Source organism: Stegostoma tigrinum, chromosome 29 (genome assembly GCF_030684315.1).
Source record: "Stegostoma tigrinum isolate sSteTig4 chromosome 29, sSteTig4.hap1, whole genome shotgun sequence".
Classification (NCBI taxonomy): Eukaryota; Metazoa; Chordata; class Chondrichthyes; order Orectolobiformes; family Stegostomatidae; genus Stegostoma; species Stegostoma tigrinum.
The window spans coordinates 45,434,165-45,454,813 of record NC_081382.1 but is presented as its reverse complement, the minus strand read 5'-3'; the positions used below and the strand labels follow the sequence as shown (position 1 = coordinate 45,454,813).

General features: G+C 45.4%; 4 protein-coding genes across 7 annotated transcripts in view; 2 read left to right on the top strand and 2 right to left on the bottom strand.

Annotated features, from left to right (window-relative positions):
- The window catches only part of vav2 (vav 2 guanine nucleotide exchange factor), a 188,033-nt gene extending 186,318 nt beyond the window's left edge, over window positions 1-1,715 (bottom strand). The window contains exon 1 of one of the 2 annotated variants that reach the window (XM_059638209.1): window positions 934-1,715. In XM_059638209.1, the coding sequence (XP_059494192.1) occupies window positions 934-993 (60 nt within the window). In that variant the 5' untranslated portion in view covers window positions 994-1,715. The remainder of the gene's footprint in view (window positions 1-933) is intronic. The other variant, XM_059638210.1, reaches the window with a different exon arrangement.
- On the top strand, window positions 1,299-4,535 carry LOC125465454 (putative uncharacterized protein BRD3OS). Its single transcript, XM_059638213.1, has one exon. It carries the CDS (start codon window positions 1,521-1,523, stop codon window positions 1,857-1,859), a length of 339 nt encoding a protein of 112 aa, XP_059494196.1. The 5' UTR covers window positions 1,299-1,520; the 3' UTR covers window positions 1,860-4,535.
- Window positions 3,104-20,649, top strand: part of wdr5 (WD repeat domain 5) — a 114,029-nt gene continuing 96,483 nt past the window's right edge. The window contains exon 1 of the mRNA XM_048559001.2: window positions 3,104-3,220. The gene's annotated coding sequence lies outside the window, so the exon portion shown is untranslated. The remainder of the gene's footprint in view (window positions 3,221-20,649) is intronic.
- The window catches only part of LOC125465452 (bromodomain-containing protein 3-like), a 45,689-nt gene continuing 32,990 nt past the window's right edge, over window positions 7,951-20,649 (bottom strand). For all 3 annotated transcript variants that reach the window (XM_059638222.1, XM_059638224.1, XM_059638223.1), the window contains exon 13: window positions 7,951-10,124. In XM_059638222.1, coding sequence (XP_059494205.1) covers window positions 9,997-10,124 — 128 coding nt within the window. In that variant the 3' untranslated portion in view covers window positions 7,951-9,996. The remainder of the gene's footprint in view (window positions 10,125-20,649) is intronic.

The following is a 20,649-nucleotide window of genomic DNA, read 5'->3' as shown; positions in this document are numbered from 1 at the left end:
TTGGCCTGCTGTGTTCATCCAGCCTCACATTTTATTATCTTGGAATTCTCCAGCATCTGCAGTTCCCATTATCTCTGCTCTATTGGTAGCTTAGCCAAATGCTTTGCCTCCATGTATATACTTATTTTTGGTCACTATGCAGTCCCACTCTGTGGAGAGAAAGCAGTTAACGTTTCAGATCCAGTCACTCATGTCCAGAACTGATTGTACCTAGGGAAAGATTGGTATATATGCTGAAGATGGGGTGTGGGAAGAAGGGAGGAGTAAACAATAGGTGGAGATGGAGCCCAGAGAGACGCAAAAACAGTTGGGCAGATAACGGAGGTAAAGGTCAGTGTGGGAGAATGAATAGCTAATAAGGGGGGCCATTAATGGCTGACCGTGGTTTGGTTTGTATCATGAAAAGGCCTGGTGTATGGGAGTTGGGGTAAGAACATGGGAGAGATGCTCAAGCCCCAAAATTGTTCAACTCAGTACTTTTACCATGCATTTATTATTTATTTGCAGATAGATCTCCATTTGATATGGGTCATGTGAATGTGTTTTTTTTGGCTTCAGTTTACTCACAATTCCTTTTGTCATGCCCAGGCTCACGATTGTTTGCCGTAATTTCCTCTTTCTGAAAGTCTAAGTAACCTATTATCCTGGAACAATTTTACTGGGTCAGCCAGTCTGTGATTTTGGTCTTGCTGAGTCAGTTGATTCTCACCTCGTTGAAATTGGCTATCCTGGAATTATGTCTATTCTGAATGTTCCCTGTTCTTTTCTACCATCACCTTACGATTTTATGAAAAGTTGGGGCAGGTAGGTTCAATCAGGCATTCAAGAAGGTGTTTGTTTACTATTTAAATGGGGTAATGGGGAAAGGGCAGGAGAATGGCACAAAGTCATGAAGCTTGTTTGCTGAGTGTTGGAGACACAATGTTTTATTACCTCCTTTCTGCGCCATAACAATCTGTTACCTTCAAATTTCCTGATCCTTTCGGTTCTCATCCTCCTGATCCAGACCCAGCTCTGCCTCCCTCCTCATCAAGGCGAACTGATCCGGAAACTTCCATCACTTTTAGAAATTATCGCCAGTCTCTGCCCCTCACACTATTACTGCCCCGGTCGATATTCTGGACAATCGTGTTGTCTCCTTTTGTCATTTTCCTGCGAATTTGTCCCGCAGTTTTAAGACAGCTCGACTGTCTCTGGTAATTTTAGGCGCAATCTAAATGCAGTTCGCTCCGAATGGAATGAAGAGCTGCGAGTGTGGGGGAAATCTGAGACAAAAACACGAATTGCTGGAGAGGCTCAGCGGGTCTGGCAGCATCTCTGCAGAGAGAGAGGTTAACGATTCGAGCCCAGTGACCCCCTTCCTCAGAACCGTTATTGGGCCGCCGTTGTTGTCAGGGGCGGGAAGCCGGTTGCCATGGTTTCCCGGGGGGGGCGGGAAGCCGGTTGCCATGGTTTCCCGGGGGGCGGGGCCGAGGGAGCTATGCCTTCCCTCGGATGGATGTCCCGTCCGGGCCTGAGGGATGAATGGGGCCGGCTCCAGGTCCGGGTCCCCCGCCTCCCGCGGGCGGACGCTGCTGGCCGAGAAGGCCGTGTCTGAAAGCTACGCCCGGCTCCGGTACCGAGACACTTCGCTCCTGATCTGGAGGCAGCAGCAGTTACAGCTGGAGCGGCGGACACTGGGCTCAGGCCCGGGCCCCGGACCCGACAGCTTCCTGGGCCGCAGCCACAGCATGTGGTACCGGCAGTTCGGCAATCAGCCTATCCTGGTCCGGGACAGGAACAAACTAAGCCCGGGGTCCTGCCCCGGCACAGGCCCGGTTCCAAATCCAGGCCGTTCCCGTATTTGCTCATTAATGTGAACTGGATCCGGATTCAGGACAAAACCGGGACAGAGTAGCAAACCCAGTAACAACTGGAGAAGCCATTCCAGTCAGTACCGGAACAACTACTGAAGATCACAGTGGGTCAGGCAGCATCCATGGAGTGAGAGCAACCTAACTTTTCGAGTCCAAATTTCAAGGCTGGAGTAACACCAACTATCATTAGCGGCTGCAGTATTTATGACCGACAGTAGCTCTGCAACCAGATTAACACCAAGACGACACATCTGGACCAATATGGGAAATGACAGTGTACATCCGTAGTATTTACAGATTTTCCTGGATTAATACCTCGCATAAATCTGTTTGGAGACGGGATCTATGCAGATTATCACTCTCTGTATTCATCCTCCCTGCAATAGTGTTGTTATTTATAAACTGATTTTATTTATGGATCAATGCCTGAGCTGGAATAGCTGGGTGTTTCAGACTGTGCATAAGAACAAATCCGTAGTAGAAACCCATCTGGGAGAATCAGAACTGGATTATGAGATTGACCCATTTTCCAGATGTGGGCTGGCCACTCAGGTGATGAGATTACATTGCGCTGTAGAGAATAAACTGTGTAAAAAAAGTGATAGAAGTTTTGTGTTAGAGTGGAATTACAGTATTCAAAGCCATTCTAATTGTGTTAACATTACTCCCTACTGAGCAAGGCTTGTTTTTAATTGACAATTTTATTCATACAGCACTTTTCACTGACATACCCCTCACAAATATTTTGTGCTGTGAATGATTTCCAGCTTCTTGAGCATGTGATTTTTTTAAAAAAATAATTCCACCAAATAGCTTCGGCTGCTTGTGCTCTGGGTTGAAACCTTTGTCTCTGCAGCTCTCTGTCCCTCCTTTAAGCAACTTATAACCTACCTAATAACTTAACATGCTCTATCAAATTTGATTTATTATCGTCAAATATACCTAGGTGCAGTGAAAAGTGATAACACAGTATGGAGCTGGAAAAATACAGAACATTTTCTGGAGAAAGGTCCCAACCTGAAACGTCAGTTTTCCTGCTCCTCTGATGCTGCCTGGCCTGTGTTCCCCCAGCTCCACATGGTGTTATCTTTGGCTCCAGCATCGGCAGTTCTTACTATCTCTTCAGTGAAAAGCTCTGTTTTTGTGTATCTGTTACAGGAAAGATGTTGCAAAACTTGAAAGGGTGTTACGTGTATGGAATGAGCTGCCAGAGGACATGGTAGAGGCTGGTACAATTACAAAATTCAAAAGGCATCTAAATGGGTATATGGATAAGAAGGATTTAGAGGAAAATGGGCCAAGGTTATTTTCGGATATCTGGTCGGCCTGAAGTTGATTGCATACTGTACACCTGAGTACAAGCAGTAAGTACATATGAAGTTCATAAGTTGATAGAACAAAATGAGCAATACAATGTTAAAACTGCAGAGGAGCACAAAAAGTGAGATCAACATTAAATTTGTGACATCCCTTCAAAAGTCTAATAACAGCAGGGAAGAAGCTGCTGTTGAACCTGATGTTACACATGTTTAAGCTTTTGTACATTCTGCCTGACAGAAAAGGTTAGAAGAAATTATAGCCAGGCTGGAGGGATCTTTGACGTTGGCTACCTTTCCAAAGCAACAAGAAGTGTAAATGGAGTATATGATGTTCCTATGAAGCACATGATTTTTTTTTGCTATGACTAGGTGCTGTACAAATGTATATTGGAGTTTCTGTTGGAATGCAGTTCTTTTTGTGACAACCTTTTTCTCCCAGCACTACCGTAAACCCAGGATTGTGCATGTTGGATAATATTTAGCTGATTCTGGGAGCTTAATGTCAGCAGGTGACATCCAATAGGCTTAAGGGTGACAATACAGCATTGTTTATTTACAGCATAGATACAAGTTGTCTCATCTCCACCAATGTTTCTGCTTCCCCTATGCTTCGTCCCACTCCTGTTCATTTAGATTAACCTTTTATTTATTTCTCCCTTATGTGTTTATCTACCTTGGCCTTGTATACATCTTATTCATTACAATGACTCCCTGCAATAGTGAATCACATTCTCTCTGGGTGGAGAGGTTTCTCCTGAATTCCCTTTTGGAATTATTAGTGATAGTCTTATATCAATGATCTCTGTTTCTGGTCAACCTGAAGTAGAAAAATCTTGAAGTCTAAGATGCTGAAGATACAAAACAAAAACAAAAATTGCTGGAGAAATTTGGCAGGTTTGGAGTATTTGTGGATGGAAAGCAGAGTTAATGTTTTGAGTCCTGTGCTGTGAAGAAGATTCTGAAGAAAGGTCATTTGACTCAAAATATTTAACCTTGAAGTCTACTCTCTTGACTCCCTTGGTAAAACAATCACAGAATTATTGATTTTACGATCCTTACCAATGGTACTGTGACTACAGGACAGATAGCTGAATTTGAGGAGGCAGTTTTCATGTCACTAGACTAATGCTCTGAGGACCTGTGTTCAATCCCAGCATGGCAGATGGTTATAAACAGAATTCAGTAAAAATCCGGAATAAAAAAACAGTCTAAAGGTGACTGTCAATTGTTTCAGAAATCCATCTGGTTCAGTAATGCCTTTAAGGATGGAAATCTAGTGTCCTTACTACTCTGTCCGACATGGCCAGACTCTCAGCAATCTCTTAATTACCCTCTGGGCAATAAATGGTGGCTTACTCAATGATGTCAGAATTCCATGAATTAATTAAAAAAGAAAAAGGGTCAGGCTGGGTACAAGAACTGTAGACTGTGAGACTACTTGACGCTGGGTACAAGAACTGTAGACTGTGAGACTACTTGACGCTGGGTACAAGAACTGTAGACTGTGAGACTACTTGGCCCATTATGCTTGTGGCAGCCTTGTTCGTTATACCTTGTTCTGCTCATCAAGCCTTTTTACATGTTTATCTTTCATATGGAAAGTTATCGTGCTTTCTACTGCAACATTTTTTTCTGATGTGGTATCCCATGAGATAACAGTTCCTGTGTAAAAAGACATTCTGATCTCTTGATTGTGATATTTTGCGCTATCTGGCTCCCTGGAGCTTTTCTTTACCAGTTTCTCTTTCAAAAAGCTTCAATAATTCTGAGCCACTCCAACCCACACACAGGCAGATAACTTCAACTTCTTGGGTCAAACAGTAAGAGTGCCAGCAAATAAAACTCCTGATTGTATAAATCCCAATAACTCTCTGTAGAGTCTTGCTATCCTTCTTACTATGACCTCTTCTAAAATCTGTACACATTGGACACTTTCTCTTTTCATTTGTAATTAGGAATGATTAGATTAGATTCAGTTCCCTACAGTGTGGAAACAGGCCCTTCAGCTCAACAAGTCCACACCGCCCTTTGAAGCATTCCACCCAGACCCATTCCCCTATAACCCACACACCCCTGAACACTACCGACAATTTAGCACGGCTGATCCACCTAGCTTGCACATCTTTGGACTGTGGGAGGAAACCGGAGCACCCAGACGAAACCCACGCAAACACAGGGAGAATGTGGAAACTCCACACAGACGGTCGCCCGAGGCTGGAACTGAACCCGAGTCCTGGCGCTGTGAGGCTGCAGTGCTAACCACTGAGCCACCGTGTCTTGATGAATAGGCATCCAAATGTATGAGGCCTGGAAATGAAATGGCTACTCCAGAACACTATCTATTCTGACTAGTAAACACCAAATGACACATTTATCTGCACTTGGCCCACAACCTACTGTGCCCTGGTATTTTAAGATCTCATTTAGATGCCCCTTAAATGTTGCAAGTACCTGCCTCCACCATCCAATTAGGTAGCACATCCATATTTTCCACACCCCTTACATGAAAAACATTTTTCTCATATCTTCTAAACCACTTTTACGCCCTCTGGTCTTAGACGCATCTGCCAAGGGGAAAAAGATTCTCATGATCTATCCAGTTTATGCCTCTCAAGTTTTTCGTTCCTCAATCGGACCTCCCCTCAGCCTTCTCAGCTCCGTGGAAAACAAACCTAGCCTATCCAGTCTCTCATAACTGAGATTTTTCATCACAGGCAACATCCTGGTGAAATGCCTCTAAACCTTCTCCGGCACAATCACATTCTTCCAATAATGTGGTGAACAGAACTGCACACACAACTGTAGCCTAACCCTTGTTTTTGTAAATATTCACAATTACATCAAGCTTGAGGCATCACAGGGATGATACTCTTCTGTACACAGCACCTAAGCCCTGTCCTGACTTGCTATTCCACCTTCACTTCCTTTTGTATTTTATCTTTACTTCCATTCAGCACAAAGTTCCTTGCCAATCTTTTGAGATTCCATTTTCATTATTAAGTCTAACTCAAAACTCCAAAGATCAAAGAGCAAGGGTTCAGTGCCCAGCTGTTCTCTTCCTGCAGTGATAGAGTTAATCCACAGCTCACCTGGAATTAGACAGATAAACGAGCTCAGGACCACCCAAAATAAAATAGACTAATGCACATTGGATAACTGCTAAATCCCACTATCAAAGCGTACAACAGTTGAGAAAGAAAATTGGCAGACTTCCATAACTTGGTCAATTCTGTCATTAAATGTGAGTTAGGCTCAGGATTCTAGCCAGTTATAATTGAGTCTGGTGAGTCATATCTGAAAAATGTCAGGAATTCCAGGCCTCTGAGTTAATATCCTAGTCCCAGAAACTGCAAAGAGTGCTCAGAAAGTGATCTGACAAGAGCACATATTGTTTCTGCAGGAGGGGCTCCCCTTTCGATCATTCTTGCTGGGGAGGGGGGGGGTAGCTCTCAGACACCCCACCTCTAGTCTTTCTTGCTGGAGAGACTCTCACCACCACCCCTGCATCCCATTCCTATAAAAAGGAACTCTCACATGCCCAACGGTATCAATGTGGATTTCACAAGCTTCAAAATCTCCCCTCCCCCACTGCATCCCAACACCAGCCCAGCTCGTCCCCGCCTACCTAACCTGTTCTTCCTCTCACCTATCCCCTCGTCCCACCCCCATTTCCTACCTACTAGCCTCATCCCACCCCCTTGACCTGTCCACCCTCACCGGACTAACCTATCCCCTCCCTATCTCCCCACCTACACTCACCTCTACAGGCTCCATCCCCTCTTCTTTAACTTGTCTGTCTCCTGTCCACCTCTTCTCCTCTATCCATCTTCGATCTGCCTTCCCGTCTCTTCCTATTTACTTCAGAACCCTCTCCCCCTCCTCCATTTCTGATGAAGGGTCTAGGCCCGAAATGTCAGCTTTTGTGCTCCTAAGATGCTGCTTGACCTGCTGTGTTCATCCAGCTCCACACTTTGATATCTCTTACTCTCACATCCCTACCCACCCCTGCAATCCCCAAGCGTTCCTGTAGCAGGGTCTCTCACCCAATGCATAGGGTTGAGGTGGGACTGGAAACCAGAAACAGTTTGGTTTGGAAAACTTCAAACAGGCAACCGAGGGAGACAGAGAGTTGAGGGGGCGGGCACGGGTGGTCTGACAACTGAGGGAGGCAGAGACGGTGTGGTGGGAGGGCTGAGGGAGACGGAGACGGGCGTGTGATGGGAGGGCTGAGGGAGACAGAGACGGGCGTGTGGTGGGAGGGCTGAGGGAGACGGAGACGGGCGTGTGGTGGGAGGGCTGAGGGAGACAGAGACGGGGGTGTGGTGGGAGGGCTGAGGGAGACAGAGACGGGGGTGTGGTGGGAGGGCTGAGGGAGACAGAGACGGGGGTGTGATGGGAGGGCTGAGGGAGACAGAGACGGGGGTGTGATGGGAGGGCTGAGGGAGACAGAGACGGGGGTGTGATGGGAGGGCTGAGGGAGACAGAGACGGGGGTGTGATGGGAGGGCTGAGGGAGACAGAGACGGGGGTGTGATGGGAGGGCTGAGGGAGACAGAGACGGGGGTGTGATGGGAGGGCTGAGGGAGACAGAGACGGGGGTGTGATGGGAGGGCTGAGGGAGACAGAGACGGGGGGTGTGGTGGGAGGCTGAGGGAGACAGAGGGAGAGAACAGAGGTTGAGAGAGGGGCTGAGGGAAAAGGAAATAGCAGAAGTAGAGAAGCAAAATGTAAAGCTAAGGACGCATAAGCAGCAAGAGAGCTACAACATTTGTAGAGCACACTCTGAATTTTATTATGAAACCTGCAATCCTCGCATACTTCTCTTCACAATGTCAACAACTGAAATAAATCAAAAAAGCTCAGTTGATATTAAGTAGATTTTTTTTGTTTCAGGCACCCAGTGCTGACACAAAGCTTTGTACATTAAACATCACGACATTAATTTATACTTAACGTATCCAACATAGAATTTAAACTTATAATTATAAACAGAAATAAAATATATTGAGTTACTATGAAGCAATAAATGAAATTTGTTGAAGGTGAGTTTCAGAGGACAAATTCAGAACTCAGAAAAACCTGCAATGATTTTTCAGTTAGGGTCCAAATCCAGGATCATCTGGATCTCTGCAACTTGAAGAACAGTTGTTAAAATTCAGCAATGCTTCTTCCAATCCACCTTGCCAATCCCTAACTTGCAGGGGGTAGTGTTCCAATCCGCTGCCCTTGTCCTTTGAGATGGAAGTGGTTGTGGATTTGAAAGGCACTGTTAAGAAGATCTGATGCATTTCTGCAGTGCATCTTGTAAACAGCATACACTGCTGCTACTGATCACCAATTGTGGATGGAATGGATGTTTTTGGATGTAGTGCCAATCAAGTGGGTTGCTTTCTGCTGGATATTAAGCTTCTTGAGTGTTGTTGGAGCTGCACTCATCCAAGCAAATTGGGAGTATTCCATAACATTCCTGACTTGTACGTTGTCAATAGTGGATGGACTTTGGGAGTTTAAGAGGTGAGTTATTTGCTGCAGTCAAGTCTCTAACCTGCTCTCGTAGCCACAGCGTTTATATGTCCAGTCTAATTCAGTTTCTAGATAATGGTAACTGCCCCCACCCCCACGTGTTGATAGTGGGACATTCAGTGATGATAATGCCATTAAAGGTCAAACAGCGATGGTTAGATTCTCTCTTGCTGGAGAGGACCATTGTCTGGTACTTGCATAGCACGAATGTTACTTACCACTTAGCATCCCAAGCCTGGATCATGTCGAGGTCATGCCACATTTGAAAACAGACTACTTCGGTATCTCAGGAGTCACAAATGGTACCTAACATTCTTCAATGCTGATTGCACATCCCCACTTCTGATTGATGATGTAGAGGGGGAAAGAATGAGCTTATAACAAGACAGAGAGTGAGAAGCTCAGAGCGAGAAAATGGACTGACAAAGGAGAAAGGGAGACTCTTTCGAGTGTGTTTGCGGTGAAGGGTCCGGGCAGCCTGCAACCACAGTTTGTAATATCCACCAATACGTCATTGTCTCACAAATGTCTTAACTTCGTTCCTCATCTCTGATTAAAACATAAATATCAAAGGACTAACAAGGGAAAATGCTGGAGACATTCTGTCTAACTTACAGAACAGTCCGAGTCATCCACAAATGATCCAACAATAAACAACCAGGATTTCAAGTCTCTTTGTACTGAGGCAACTGCGAGTCACCAAACCCAATTCTGTTTAATCCAAAAGGGCCTTTGTAGAAATCAGAAACATACTTACTCAAAACCGATTATCTAAAGTTTCAATACTTCTGTCTGTACAATGGACTCCGATCGCTTCAATTCCTTCCTTTACCTTAAGCAGAATGATAAAAATGCTGAAGAAACACAACAAATTGAATTTGTAAATCACAGCACCCAGTCACATGGGCTGTACAAACACACGAAGGATCTAGCACAAGCCAGGCTACACACATACGATCAGAATTCTGCCTGGAAACTTTCTCGTTGGTTCTGAGCTGAGTTATTTGTCCAGGTTCATAATAAATTAGGTATATACACATGGGTAAACACTTGCACTCAGTCAGTCCCTGTGTGCTCAGACACTGGCTATATCCTTCAGTCAGACATCTCACACTGCTTTTAACGAAGTGAATGATCATCAATGGAATGTGCTTGTCAGAGTCTCTCCTATCAGGTTCATTCATCATCAAAAATACAGCACAGCTTTCAAATCTGGTGAGGTAAGGTTCAAGTCATGTGGGCCAGCAGCCGGAAGAACTTTGTGCCAAAAGTATACGTTGAGAGCCCAGATCGAAAGGCCTAATCAGATTCACTAGTATCTGAAGAGCTGGAGACACTGGAGCTGGTGCTGCCTGAGTCAGAGGATGAGCTGCTGCTGCCACTGAGACGGGTGGGACACCCTCCCTGCCTGAGGTCTGACTTCTCCCCTGTAAATTTTAGAACAAGAAACAATAGTTAGAATGAAAACCATGAAGAGGATTTGACTTTAATTCTTGAGGATTTCTGTGTCACTGTCAACATCAGCCAATGCCTGGATGCTCTGATTCACCTTGTCCTTGAATCCATATGGTGAAGGAGCTCTGATGCTGCAGTTATATTAGAAGTTCCAGGACTTTGACCTACTGACACAGAATCATACAACACAAAAGTAGATAATTCAGTCCATCATGCCACTACAGGTTCTGTGAAATAGTTAACGACTCCTCTTAGACTGTCCCATAACCCTCAAAATGATCAAATTTCCTTTTGGAAGTTCCTACTGAATCCGTTTTGCTGCATTCCAGATCAAAAAAAAGTGATTAAAGAAAAAATTGTCACCTCTCCTCTTTAGTTCTTTTGCCAATGACCTTAAATCTGTTTCTCCTCATTATCAATCTTCCAACACCAGAACCTCTTAAATCTAAACTAGGGAAGGTTTGAAAGACAAGTTAGTGGATTGAGAAAATAGATTCAACAGACACATTTCTCCAATGCACAAACACCCAATGAGAACGGTGAATGAACCTTAGCTAACAAAATTTAAAACTTTCATTAAATCAAAAGAAGCGGCTCACAAGAATCAGGGTCAGAGGATCACAGAGCATAAAAACAGGCTCCTCAGCCCACCGTTTCAAAGCAGACCAACAAACACCAAACCGCATTAATGCCATTTACCTGCACACTCTGGGTGGAAATTTTCCAATGTTGGTATCAAAACAACTTGCTCCTCACCTTAAACTTATACTCGATGATCTTAAGGCATATCTGCCTCGGGGTAAGAGTCTCACAATCTATCTCCCTCATAATTTAGTAAACCTCAAATACCTCCTTAGTTTCCTCTACTCCAAGGAAAACAAACCCAGTCTGTCCTCATAACTGAGACTTTACATCCCAGGCAACATCCTGGTGAACCTCGTCTGTATTTTCAATTACGCAATCACATCCTTCAGATAATGTGGCAACCAGAACAGCACATTATATTCTGTATGCTGCCTAACCAATGTTTTATAAAGTCATGATACACTTCCTTGCTCCTCTATTCTATGCCCGAGAGAATGAAGGCAATCATCCTACATGCCTTCTTTACCACCCTGCTAACACTTCAGGGATCTATGGACTTGAAAACCAAGATCCATTTGTTCCTTAGTGCTCCCTAGGGACCTATCGTTCGGTGCGTATATACTTTCCTTATCAGACCTCCCAAAATGCATTATCTCACATTCATCAGGATTAAATTCCAACTGTCAATGCTCTGCCCAATTTACCTGCTGTGGCCTCAGACCATCCTCCACATAACCAACACCACCAATTCTCATGGCCTCAGTAAACTTACTAATTATACCTTGTACTTTCACATCCAAATCATTAATGTAGACAACAAATGGCAAGGGTCCCAGCACCAATCCCTTTGGTAGACTGCTAATCACAGGCTTCCAGTCATGAAAATACAACCCTCTACCATCACCCTTTGCCTTGATTTGCAAGCCAATTTGGATACAGTTTGCCTTGGAGCCCATGTGCTCTTACTTTTTGAACCAGCATTCCATCTGGCACCTTGTCAGAGGCCTTAAAGAAGTCCACATAAACCATATCAATTGCACTACCCAACAATTCCCCTATCACTGACATCAGACTAACTAGACTATCTCTGCTGCCCTTCTGGAACAAAGGAACCACATTAGCCATGGTCTGGTCATCTGGCACTTCAGCTGTGGCCAACAGAGCAGTAAATAACCCCACCAGAGCTACAGCAATTTCCTCCATTGCCTCCAAAGCCTGGGTTACATCTCGCAAAATCTAAAACATCGAATTATTGATTTTAACATGTTCAAGAACCTCACTTTCCCAACTGAAATCCCCATTAGGGCAGCACGGTGGCTCAGTGGTTAGCACTGCAGCATCACAATGCCAGGGACCCTGGTTCGATTCCAGCCTTGGGTGACTGTCTGTGTGGAGTTTGCACATTCTCCCCCTGTCTGCGTGGGTTTCCTCCTGGTGCTCCGGTTTCCTCCCACAGTCCAAAGATGGGCAGGCTAGGTGGATTGGCCATGCTAAATTGCCCATAGTGTTCAAGGGTGTGTGGGTTATAGGGAGATGGGTCTGGGTGGGATGCTTCAAAGGACGGGTGTGGACTTGTTGGGCTGAAGGGCCTCTTTCCACACTGTAGGGAATCTATTCTAATCACCTCTGTCTTTCTCCTGCATGAATACAGACAAAAAATATTCATTTAAGATCACATCCACCGGCTCCATGCACAATTTGCTCATTTGGTCTCTAATAGGCATGGCTCTTTCCCTGGTAATCCTCTTATTCTTAACATACTTACAAAAAGCTTTGGGATTTTTCTTGATCCTATCTGCCAAAGATTTTGCATGGCCCCTCTTGCCCTCTTAATTTTTTTTAAAGCAACCCCTATACAAGCTGTAGCTTTGCAGGGCCTCCGCTGTACCTGACAATATACTTTCTTCTTTTCCTTTATCAAACTCTCAATATCACTTGATATCCAGGGTTCCTTGTACTTGTTGCCCTTACACTTCACTCTTAGAGGAACACATTGGCCCTGAGCTCTCACTATACTACTTTTAAAAAACTCCCACTTTTCAAATGTAGACATACCTGCAAGTAGCTGCTCCCAGTCTATGTCTGCAAGATCCCATTTTATGGTGTTGAATCAGCCTTCGCCAAATTTAGACATTTCTGTCTTATCCTTATCCCTTTCCGTAATGACTGAAACTTAGAGCTCTGGTCAGTGTCCCCAAAAACGCTTGCCAACTGACACTTCAACCACTTGACCAGCTTCACTCCCTCGGATTAGGACGAGCACCATTCCATCGCTTGAAGGACTATCAATGTAATGATACAAAAAGCTTCCCTGGGCGTACTTTAAAAATTCCACCAAACAGCATAAGGAGCAAGTGACATGGCAAAGCAATCCCAATAGATCAGCTCTAAGCTCAGCAATCCTGTCACATCAAGTTGCGACTAGTGGTGGAGAATTAAACAAAATACAGAAGGGAGATACAGGGCTTGGTGACGGGGTGCAATGAAAACAATCTGTCTCTCAATGTCAGAAAAACTAAAGAACTGATCATCGCCTTCAGAAAGAAAGGAGAACACGGCCCCAGCTACATTAGCGGAACTGAGGTTGACAGGGTGGAGAGCATCAAGTTCCTCGGAGTAACGATAACTGGACAACCTGTACTGGACTTCCCACATTAATGCAACAGTCAAGAAGGCACAACAACACCTCTTCTTTCACAGGTGGCTCAGGAAATGCAGCATGCCCATCAGGTCCCTCACCAACTTCTCCAGATGCACCTGAAAGCATGCTGTCTGGGTATATAACAGCCTGGTATGGCAACTGCTCTGCCCAGGACTGTTAAGGAACTACAGAAGGTGGTGTGCCCAGCCCAGACCATCACGGAAGCTAAACTTCCATTAATAGAGGTAGTAGGAATTGCTGATGCTGGAGAATCTGAGGTAACAAGGTGTGGAGCTGGATGAACACAGTAGGCCAGGCAGCATCAGAGGAGCAGGAAGGCTGACATTTCAGGTTTTTCTGAAGAAGGGTCCAGACCCGAAACATTAGTTTTGCTGCTCCTCTGATGCTGCCTGGCCTATTGTGTTCATCCAGCTCCACACCTTGTTATGTATTCCATCCATGGACTCGTGTTTACGCACGCCTTGCTGCTGTGGAAAGGCGGCCAACATCAAAGACCCATGGCACCCTAGTAGTGATCTCCTACAACCACTTCCGCCAGGCAGAAGATACAGATGCCTGAACACACGCACGAGCAGGTTTAGGAACAGCTTCTTTCTGGCCATTATCAGACTGTAGCCTAAAAAAATGAAACCTGCAATGTAACCTGCATGCCTCTAAGTCTTTTTGATATGTACATCCTTTTCTTTCTGTGATCTGCTTGTACTGCTCCTAAACAAGCTTTTCACTGTATTTCGATACATGTGACAATAAAATCAATCAAGCAACTCACTGGAGCAGATGGCTCCCAAATATCCTCAGCCCCAACAATGGAAGAGGCAAACACATCAATGCAAAAGAGAAGGCTGAAATATTCGCAGAAATCTTCAGCCAGTCATGTTGAGCGGACGATCTATCTCACCTTTCTCTAGTAGTCTCCATCATCACAGGCAGCATTCTTCAGCCAATTCAACTTGCTCCACAAGAAAAAGCAAGTAGGAGAAAGTTAAGGAAGAGGGGTCCAGACCCAAGGTGTTGGTTTTCCTGCTCCTCTGATGATGCTTGGCCTGCTGTGTTCATCTAGCTCTATACCCTGTTATCATAGATTCTCCACCATCTGCAGTTCCCATTATCTCCAAGAAGTTAGGGACACTGGATACTCCTATGGCTGTGGGCCCTTACAACATTCTGGCAATAGTACTGATGACTTGTGTTCCATAAATATGCCACTCCCTGGCCAAGTTCTTCCAATATAGTTAGAACACTAGCATCTACCTGACAATGTGGAAAATTGTCCAGGTAAATCCTGTATATTAAAAATCCAACCCAACCAAGTACAGCTCCATCAGTCTCTTCTCGATCGTCAGTAAAGTGATGGAAGGTGTCAGTAACAGTGCTATCAAGTAGCACCTGCTCAGAAATAACCTGCTCAGTGACGCCCAGTTTGGGGTCCGCCAGGGCCACTCAGCTCCTGACCTCATTACAGCCTTGGTTCAAACATGGACAAAAGAGCTGAATTCCAGAGGATGAGATGAGAGTGACGGCCCTTGATATCAAAGCTGCATTCAACCAAGTGTGGCATCAAGGAGCCCTAGCAAAACTGGAATCAATGAATACCAGGAGTAAACTCTCCGCTGTTTGGAGTTATATCTGGGACATAGGAAAATGATTGTGGTTGTTGGAGATTAGTCATCTCAGCTCCAAAACATCTCTGCAGGGTAGTGCCCAACCCATCTGCAAATGCTTTATCAATAATCTTTCATCCATCATAAGGTCACAAACGGGGATGTTACAGAATCACAGAAGCCCCACACGAGGGAATAGGCCATTTGGCCCGGGTTTACATCGATCCTCTGAACAGCATCTCACCCAGACCCATGCCCTATCCTATTCCTGTACCCTCCATTTTTTCATGGCTAATCCACTTAGCCTGCGCATCTCTGGACATTATGCACAATTTAGCATGGCTAATTCACCTAAATTACACATAGAACATTATAGCACAGTACAGGCCCTTCAGCCCTCGATGTTGTGCTGACCTGCCATACCAATCTGAAGCCCATCTAACCTACACTATTCCATGTACGTCCATATGCTTGTCCAATGACAACTTAAATGTACTTAAAGTTGGCGAATCTACTACTGTTGCAGGCAAAGCGTTCCATACCCTTACTACTCTCTGAGTAAAGAAACTACCTCTGACATCTGTCCTATATCTTTCATGCCTCAATTTAAAGCTATGCCCCCTCGTGCTCGCTGTCACCATCCTAGGAAAAAGGCTTTCCTTATCCACCCTATCTAACCCTCTGATCATTTTATGTCTCAATTAAGTCACCTCTCAACCTACTTCTCTCTAACGAAAACAGCCTCAAGTCCCTCAGCCTTTCCTCGTAAGACCTTCCCCTCCATACCAGGCAACATCCTAGTGAATCTCGTCTGCACCCTTTCCAAAGCTTCCGTGACCAGAACTGTACGCAATACTCCAAGTGAGGCCGCACCAGAGTTTTGTATACCTTCACCATAACCTCTTGGTTCCGGAACTCGATCCCTCTATTAATAAAAGCTAAAACACTGTATGCCTTCTTAACAGCCCTGTCATCCTGGGTGGCAACTTTCAAGGATCTGTGTACATGGACACCACACCGAGATCTCTTTGCTCATCTACACCACCAAGAATCTTACCATTAGCCCTGTACTTTGCCTTCTGGTTACTCCTACCAAAGTGCGTCACCTCACACTTGTCTGCATTAAACTCCATTTGCCACCTCTCAGCCCAGCTGTGCAGCTTATCTATGTCTCTGCAACCTACAACATCCTTCATCACTATCCACAACTCCACCGACCTTAGTGTCGTCTGCAAATTTACTAACCCATCCTTCTACGCCCTCATCCAGGTCATTTATAAAAATGACAAACAGCAGTGGACCCAACACTGACCCTTGCGGTACACCACTAGTAACTGGTCTCCAGGATCAATATTTCCCATCAACTACCACACTCTGTCTTCTTTCAGCAAGCCAATTTCCGATCCAAACTGCTATATCTCCCACAATCCCATTCCTCCGCATTTTGTACATCAGTTTACTGTGGGGAACCTTATCGAACGCCTTGCTGAAATCCATATACACCACATCAACCGGTTTACTCTCATCTACCTGTTTGGTCAGTCTTTGGACTATGGGAGGAAACCCATGCAGACAGAGGAAGAATGTGCAAACTCCACACAGATAGTCATCCAAGGATGGAATTGAACTGTGGCGCTGTGAGGCAGCAGTGCTCACCACTGAGCCACGATGCTGTCCTAGGTTTACACTGATGATTGTACAATGTTCAGCATCATTTGCGACTACTTAGGTACTGAAGCAATTCATGTTCAAATGCAACAAGATCTGGTTAACATCCAGGTCTGGGTTAACAAACGACAAGTAATGTATGTAATTTGATTTGAGCGGCGGGAGTAGAGACAGCACAAGCCTGGGGGCTGCCAGCAAGGTAAGGTTTTCCTATAAGACCTTACCTCATGAGTCAGCGGATTACTTGGTTTGAGCGGCAGGAGTGGAGTGAGCACAAGCCGGGAAGTGAACTACTATATTCGGGCATTGTCTAAACCCGAAACACGAAACACGTGTAGTGTCTCCCATCCATTCTACTCCTCTAACCAAAAAAAAAACTGTGTGGAGGGTCGGAAAGGAAGGTTTTTTTTATCACTTTATTCTTTGGGCAATCTAGAGCAGAGAGAATGGAAGCTAGGACAGTGTGATGTTCCTCTTGTAGGATGCGGGAGGTAAGGGTCACTGCTAGTGTTCCTGCTAACTTCACCTGCGAGGAGTGCACCCAACTCCAGCTCCTCACAGACCGCGTTAGGGAACTGGAGCTGGAGCTGGATGAACTCCAGATCATTCAGGAGGCTCAGGGGGTGATAGAGAGGAGTTATAAGAAGGTGGTCACACACGAGGTACAGGAAGAAGGTAGCTGTCAAGAAGGGAAAAGGGAATAGGCAGACAGTGCAGGGAACCCCTGTGGCTGTTCCCCTCAATAATAAATATACTGCTTTGGATACTGTTGGGGGACAACCTACCAGGGGAAGGCCATAGCAGACGGGTCTCTGGCACTGAGCCCGGCCCTGTGGCACAGAAGGGAAAGGAGGAGAACAGGAGAGTGACAGTGATAGGAAAGTCACTGGTTGGGGGAACAGACAGGAGATTCTGTGGTACCGAGCGAGATTCCCAGATGATATGTTACCTGCTGGATGCCAGGGTCACGGATGTCTCGGAATGAGTCTACAGGATTCTTATGGGGGAGGGGCAGCAGCCAGAAGTTGTGGTACACATTGGTACCAATGACATAACTAGGAAACAGGATTAGGACCTTTAGAATGGAAGCTAACAGGCAGGACGAGCAGAGGAGTAATCTCAGGATTACTACCGGTGCCATGGGCTAGTGGGCCCAGAAATAGAGAGCAAGTGCAGCTGAACACGTGGCTACAGAGCTGGTGTAGGAGGGAGGGCTTCAGGTTTGTGGATCATTGGGATACCTTCTGGGGGAGTTGGGGCCTGTATAGGAAGGACGGGTTGCACCTGAACTGGACAGGCACCAATATTCGAGGCAGGAGGTTTCCTAGAGCTCTTTGAGAGGGTTTAAACTAGTTTGGCAGCGGGAAGGGAACCATAGCTACAGATCAGAGATGGGGTAGCCAATGTACAGACAGATAGAGCAAGCACAGAATCTGTGAGGAGGGATAAGCAGTTGATAAGGAAAAGTGGCAGTCAGTGCAACGGGTTGAGGTGTGTCTACTTCAATGCAAGAATTGTCAGGAATGAGGGTGATGAGCTTATAGCATGCATCAGTAATTGGAACTACAATTTTGTGGCCATTTCAGAGACTTAGTTAACACAGGGGCAAGAATGGTTGTTGGATGTTCCGGGGTACAGATGTTTCAAAAGAAATAGGGAGGGAGGTAAAAGAGGTGGGGCAGTGGTATTGCTAAACAGGGATGGTAGTTACAGAAAGGGAGGTTGTGGAGGAGGGATTGTCTACTAGGTCATGGGTAGAAGTCAGAAACAGGAAAGGAGCAGTCACTTCGTTGTGAGTTTTCGAAAGACACACCCCCATCCCCAACCCCACCCCCCACCCGCCAATACCAGAGACACTAACAGATTGGGAGGCAGAGCTTGGAAAGGTGCAGAAATAATAGGGTTGTTGTCATGGGTGACTTAAACTTGCCAAATATTAAATGGAACCTGCTAAGTGCAAATAGTTTAGATGGAGCAGATTTTGTTAGATGTGTCCAGGAAGGATTTCTGACTCAATATGTAGATAGGCCGGCTAGAGGGGAGACCATATTGGATTTGGTGCTTGGCAATGAACCAGGCCAAGTGTCAGATCTCTCAGTGGGAGAGCATTTCGGTGATAGTGATCACAACTCCATGACCATGAATGTAGTCATAGAGAGGGATAGGAGCAGATGGTATAGGAAAGTATTTAATTGGGGGAGGGGGAATTACATTGCTATTCGGCAAGAACTGCAGAGCATAAATTGGGAGCAGATGTTCTTGGGGAAATGCACGACAGAAATGTGGAGGTTGTTTAGGGAGCATTTGCTACAAGTACTGGATAGGTTTGTCCCACTGAGGCAAGGGAAGGAACAGGTGAAGGAGCCTTGGATAACAAGACATGTGGAACACCTAGTCAAGAGGAAGAAGGAAGCTTACTTAAGGTTGAGGAAGCAAGGATTGGGCAGGGCTCTAGAGGGTTACAAGGTAGCCAGGAGGGAACTGAAGAATGGGCTTAGGAAAGAAAAGGGGCTATGGAAAAACCTTGGTGGATAGGATTAAGGATAACCCCAAGGCATTCTATACTTGTGTGAGGAACAACAGGATGGCCAGAGTGAAGGTAGAGCGATCAGTGATAGTGGAGGGAACTTGTGCTTGGAGTTGGAGGAGGTAGGGGAGGTCCTTAATGACTTCGCTTCAGTATTCACTAGTAAGAGGGACCTTGTAGTTTGTGAAGACAGTATGAAAAGGCTGATGTTAAGGAGGAGGATGTGCTGGAAATTTCCAAAAACACGAGGATTGATAAATCCCCTGGGGCGGATGGGATATACCCAAGGTTACTACGGGAAGCAACCGCTGCCCCTTTGGCAGTGATCTTTGCGTTGCCACTGTCCTCTGGAGTAGTACCAGATGAATGGACAGTGGCAGATGTTACTCCCTTGTTCAAGAAAGGGAATAGGGATAATCCTGGGAATCATAATCCAGTCAATCTTACTTCTATGGTGGGCAAATAATTGGAGAGGATTCTGAGAGATTGCATTTATGATTATTTGGAAAAGCACAGTTTGATTAGAGATAGTCAACATGGCTTTTTGAGGGGCAGGTCATGCCTCACAAGCCTTACTGAATTCTTTGAGGATGTGACAAAATACATTGATGAATGTAGAGCAGTGGATGTGGTGTATATGGATTTTAGCAAAGCTTTTGATAAGGTTCCACATGGTAGGCTCATTTATAAAGTAAGGAGGCATGGGATTCAGGGAAATTTGGCTGCCTGGATCCAAAACTGGCGGTTCAATAGAAGACAGAGGGTGGTAGTAGATGGAAAGTATTCACCCCTGAGCTCCGTGACCAGTGGTGTTTTGCAGGGATCTGTTGTGGGACCTCTGCTCTTTGTGATGGGGTGGGTTAGTAAGTTTGTCAATGACACAAAGATTAATGGAGTTGTGGATAGTGTGGAGAGCTGTTGTAGGTTGCCACACAACATTGACAGGATGCAGAGCTGGGCAAAGAAGTGGCAGATGGAATTCATCCCAAAAAAGTGTGAAGTGATTCATTTTGTCTGGCTGAATTTGCAGAATACAGGGTTAATGGCAGGATTCTCGGCAGTGTGGAGGAACAGAGGGATCTTGGGGTCCACGTCCATAGACCCTACAAAGTTGCTACCCAAGTTGATAGGGTATGGTGTGTTGGCTGTCATTGACGGGGGAACTGAGTTTAAGATCTGCGGGGTTAAGTTGCAGCTCTATAAAACCCTGGTTAGACCAAACTCGGAACATTGTATTCAGTTCTGGTCACCTCATTACAGGAAAGATGTGGAATCTTTAGAGAGGGTGCAGAGGAGATTTACCAGGATGCTGCCTGGACTGGACGGCAGGTCTTATGAGGAAAGATTGAGGGAACTAGGGCTTTTTTCATTGGAGCAAAGAAGGATGAGAGGTGATTTGATAGGGGTGTACAAGATGATGACAGGCATAGATAGAGTGGATAGCCAGGGACTTT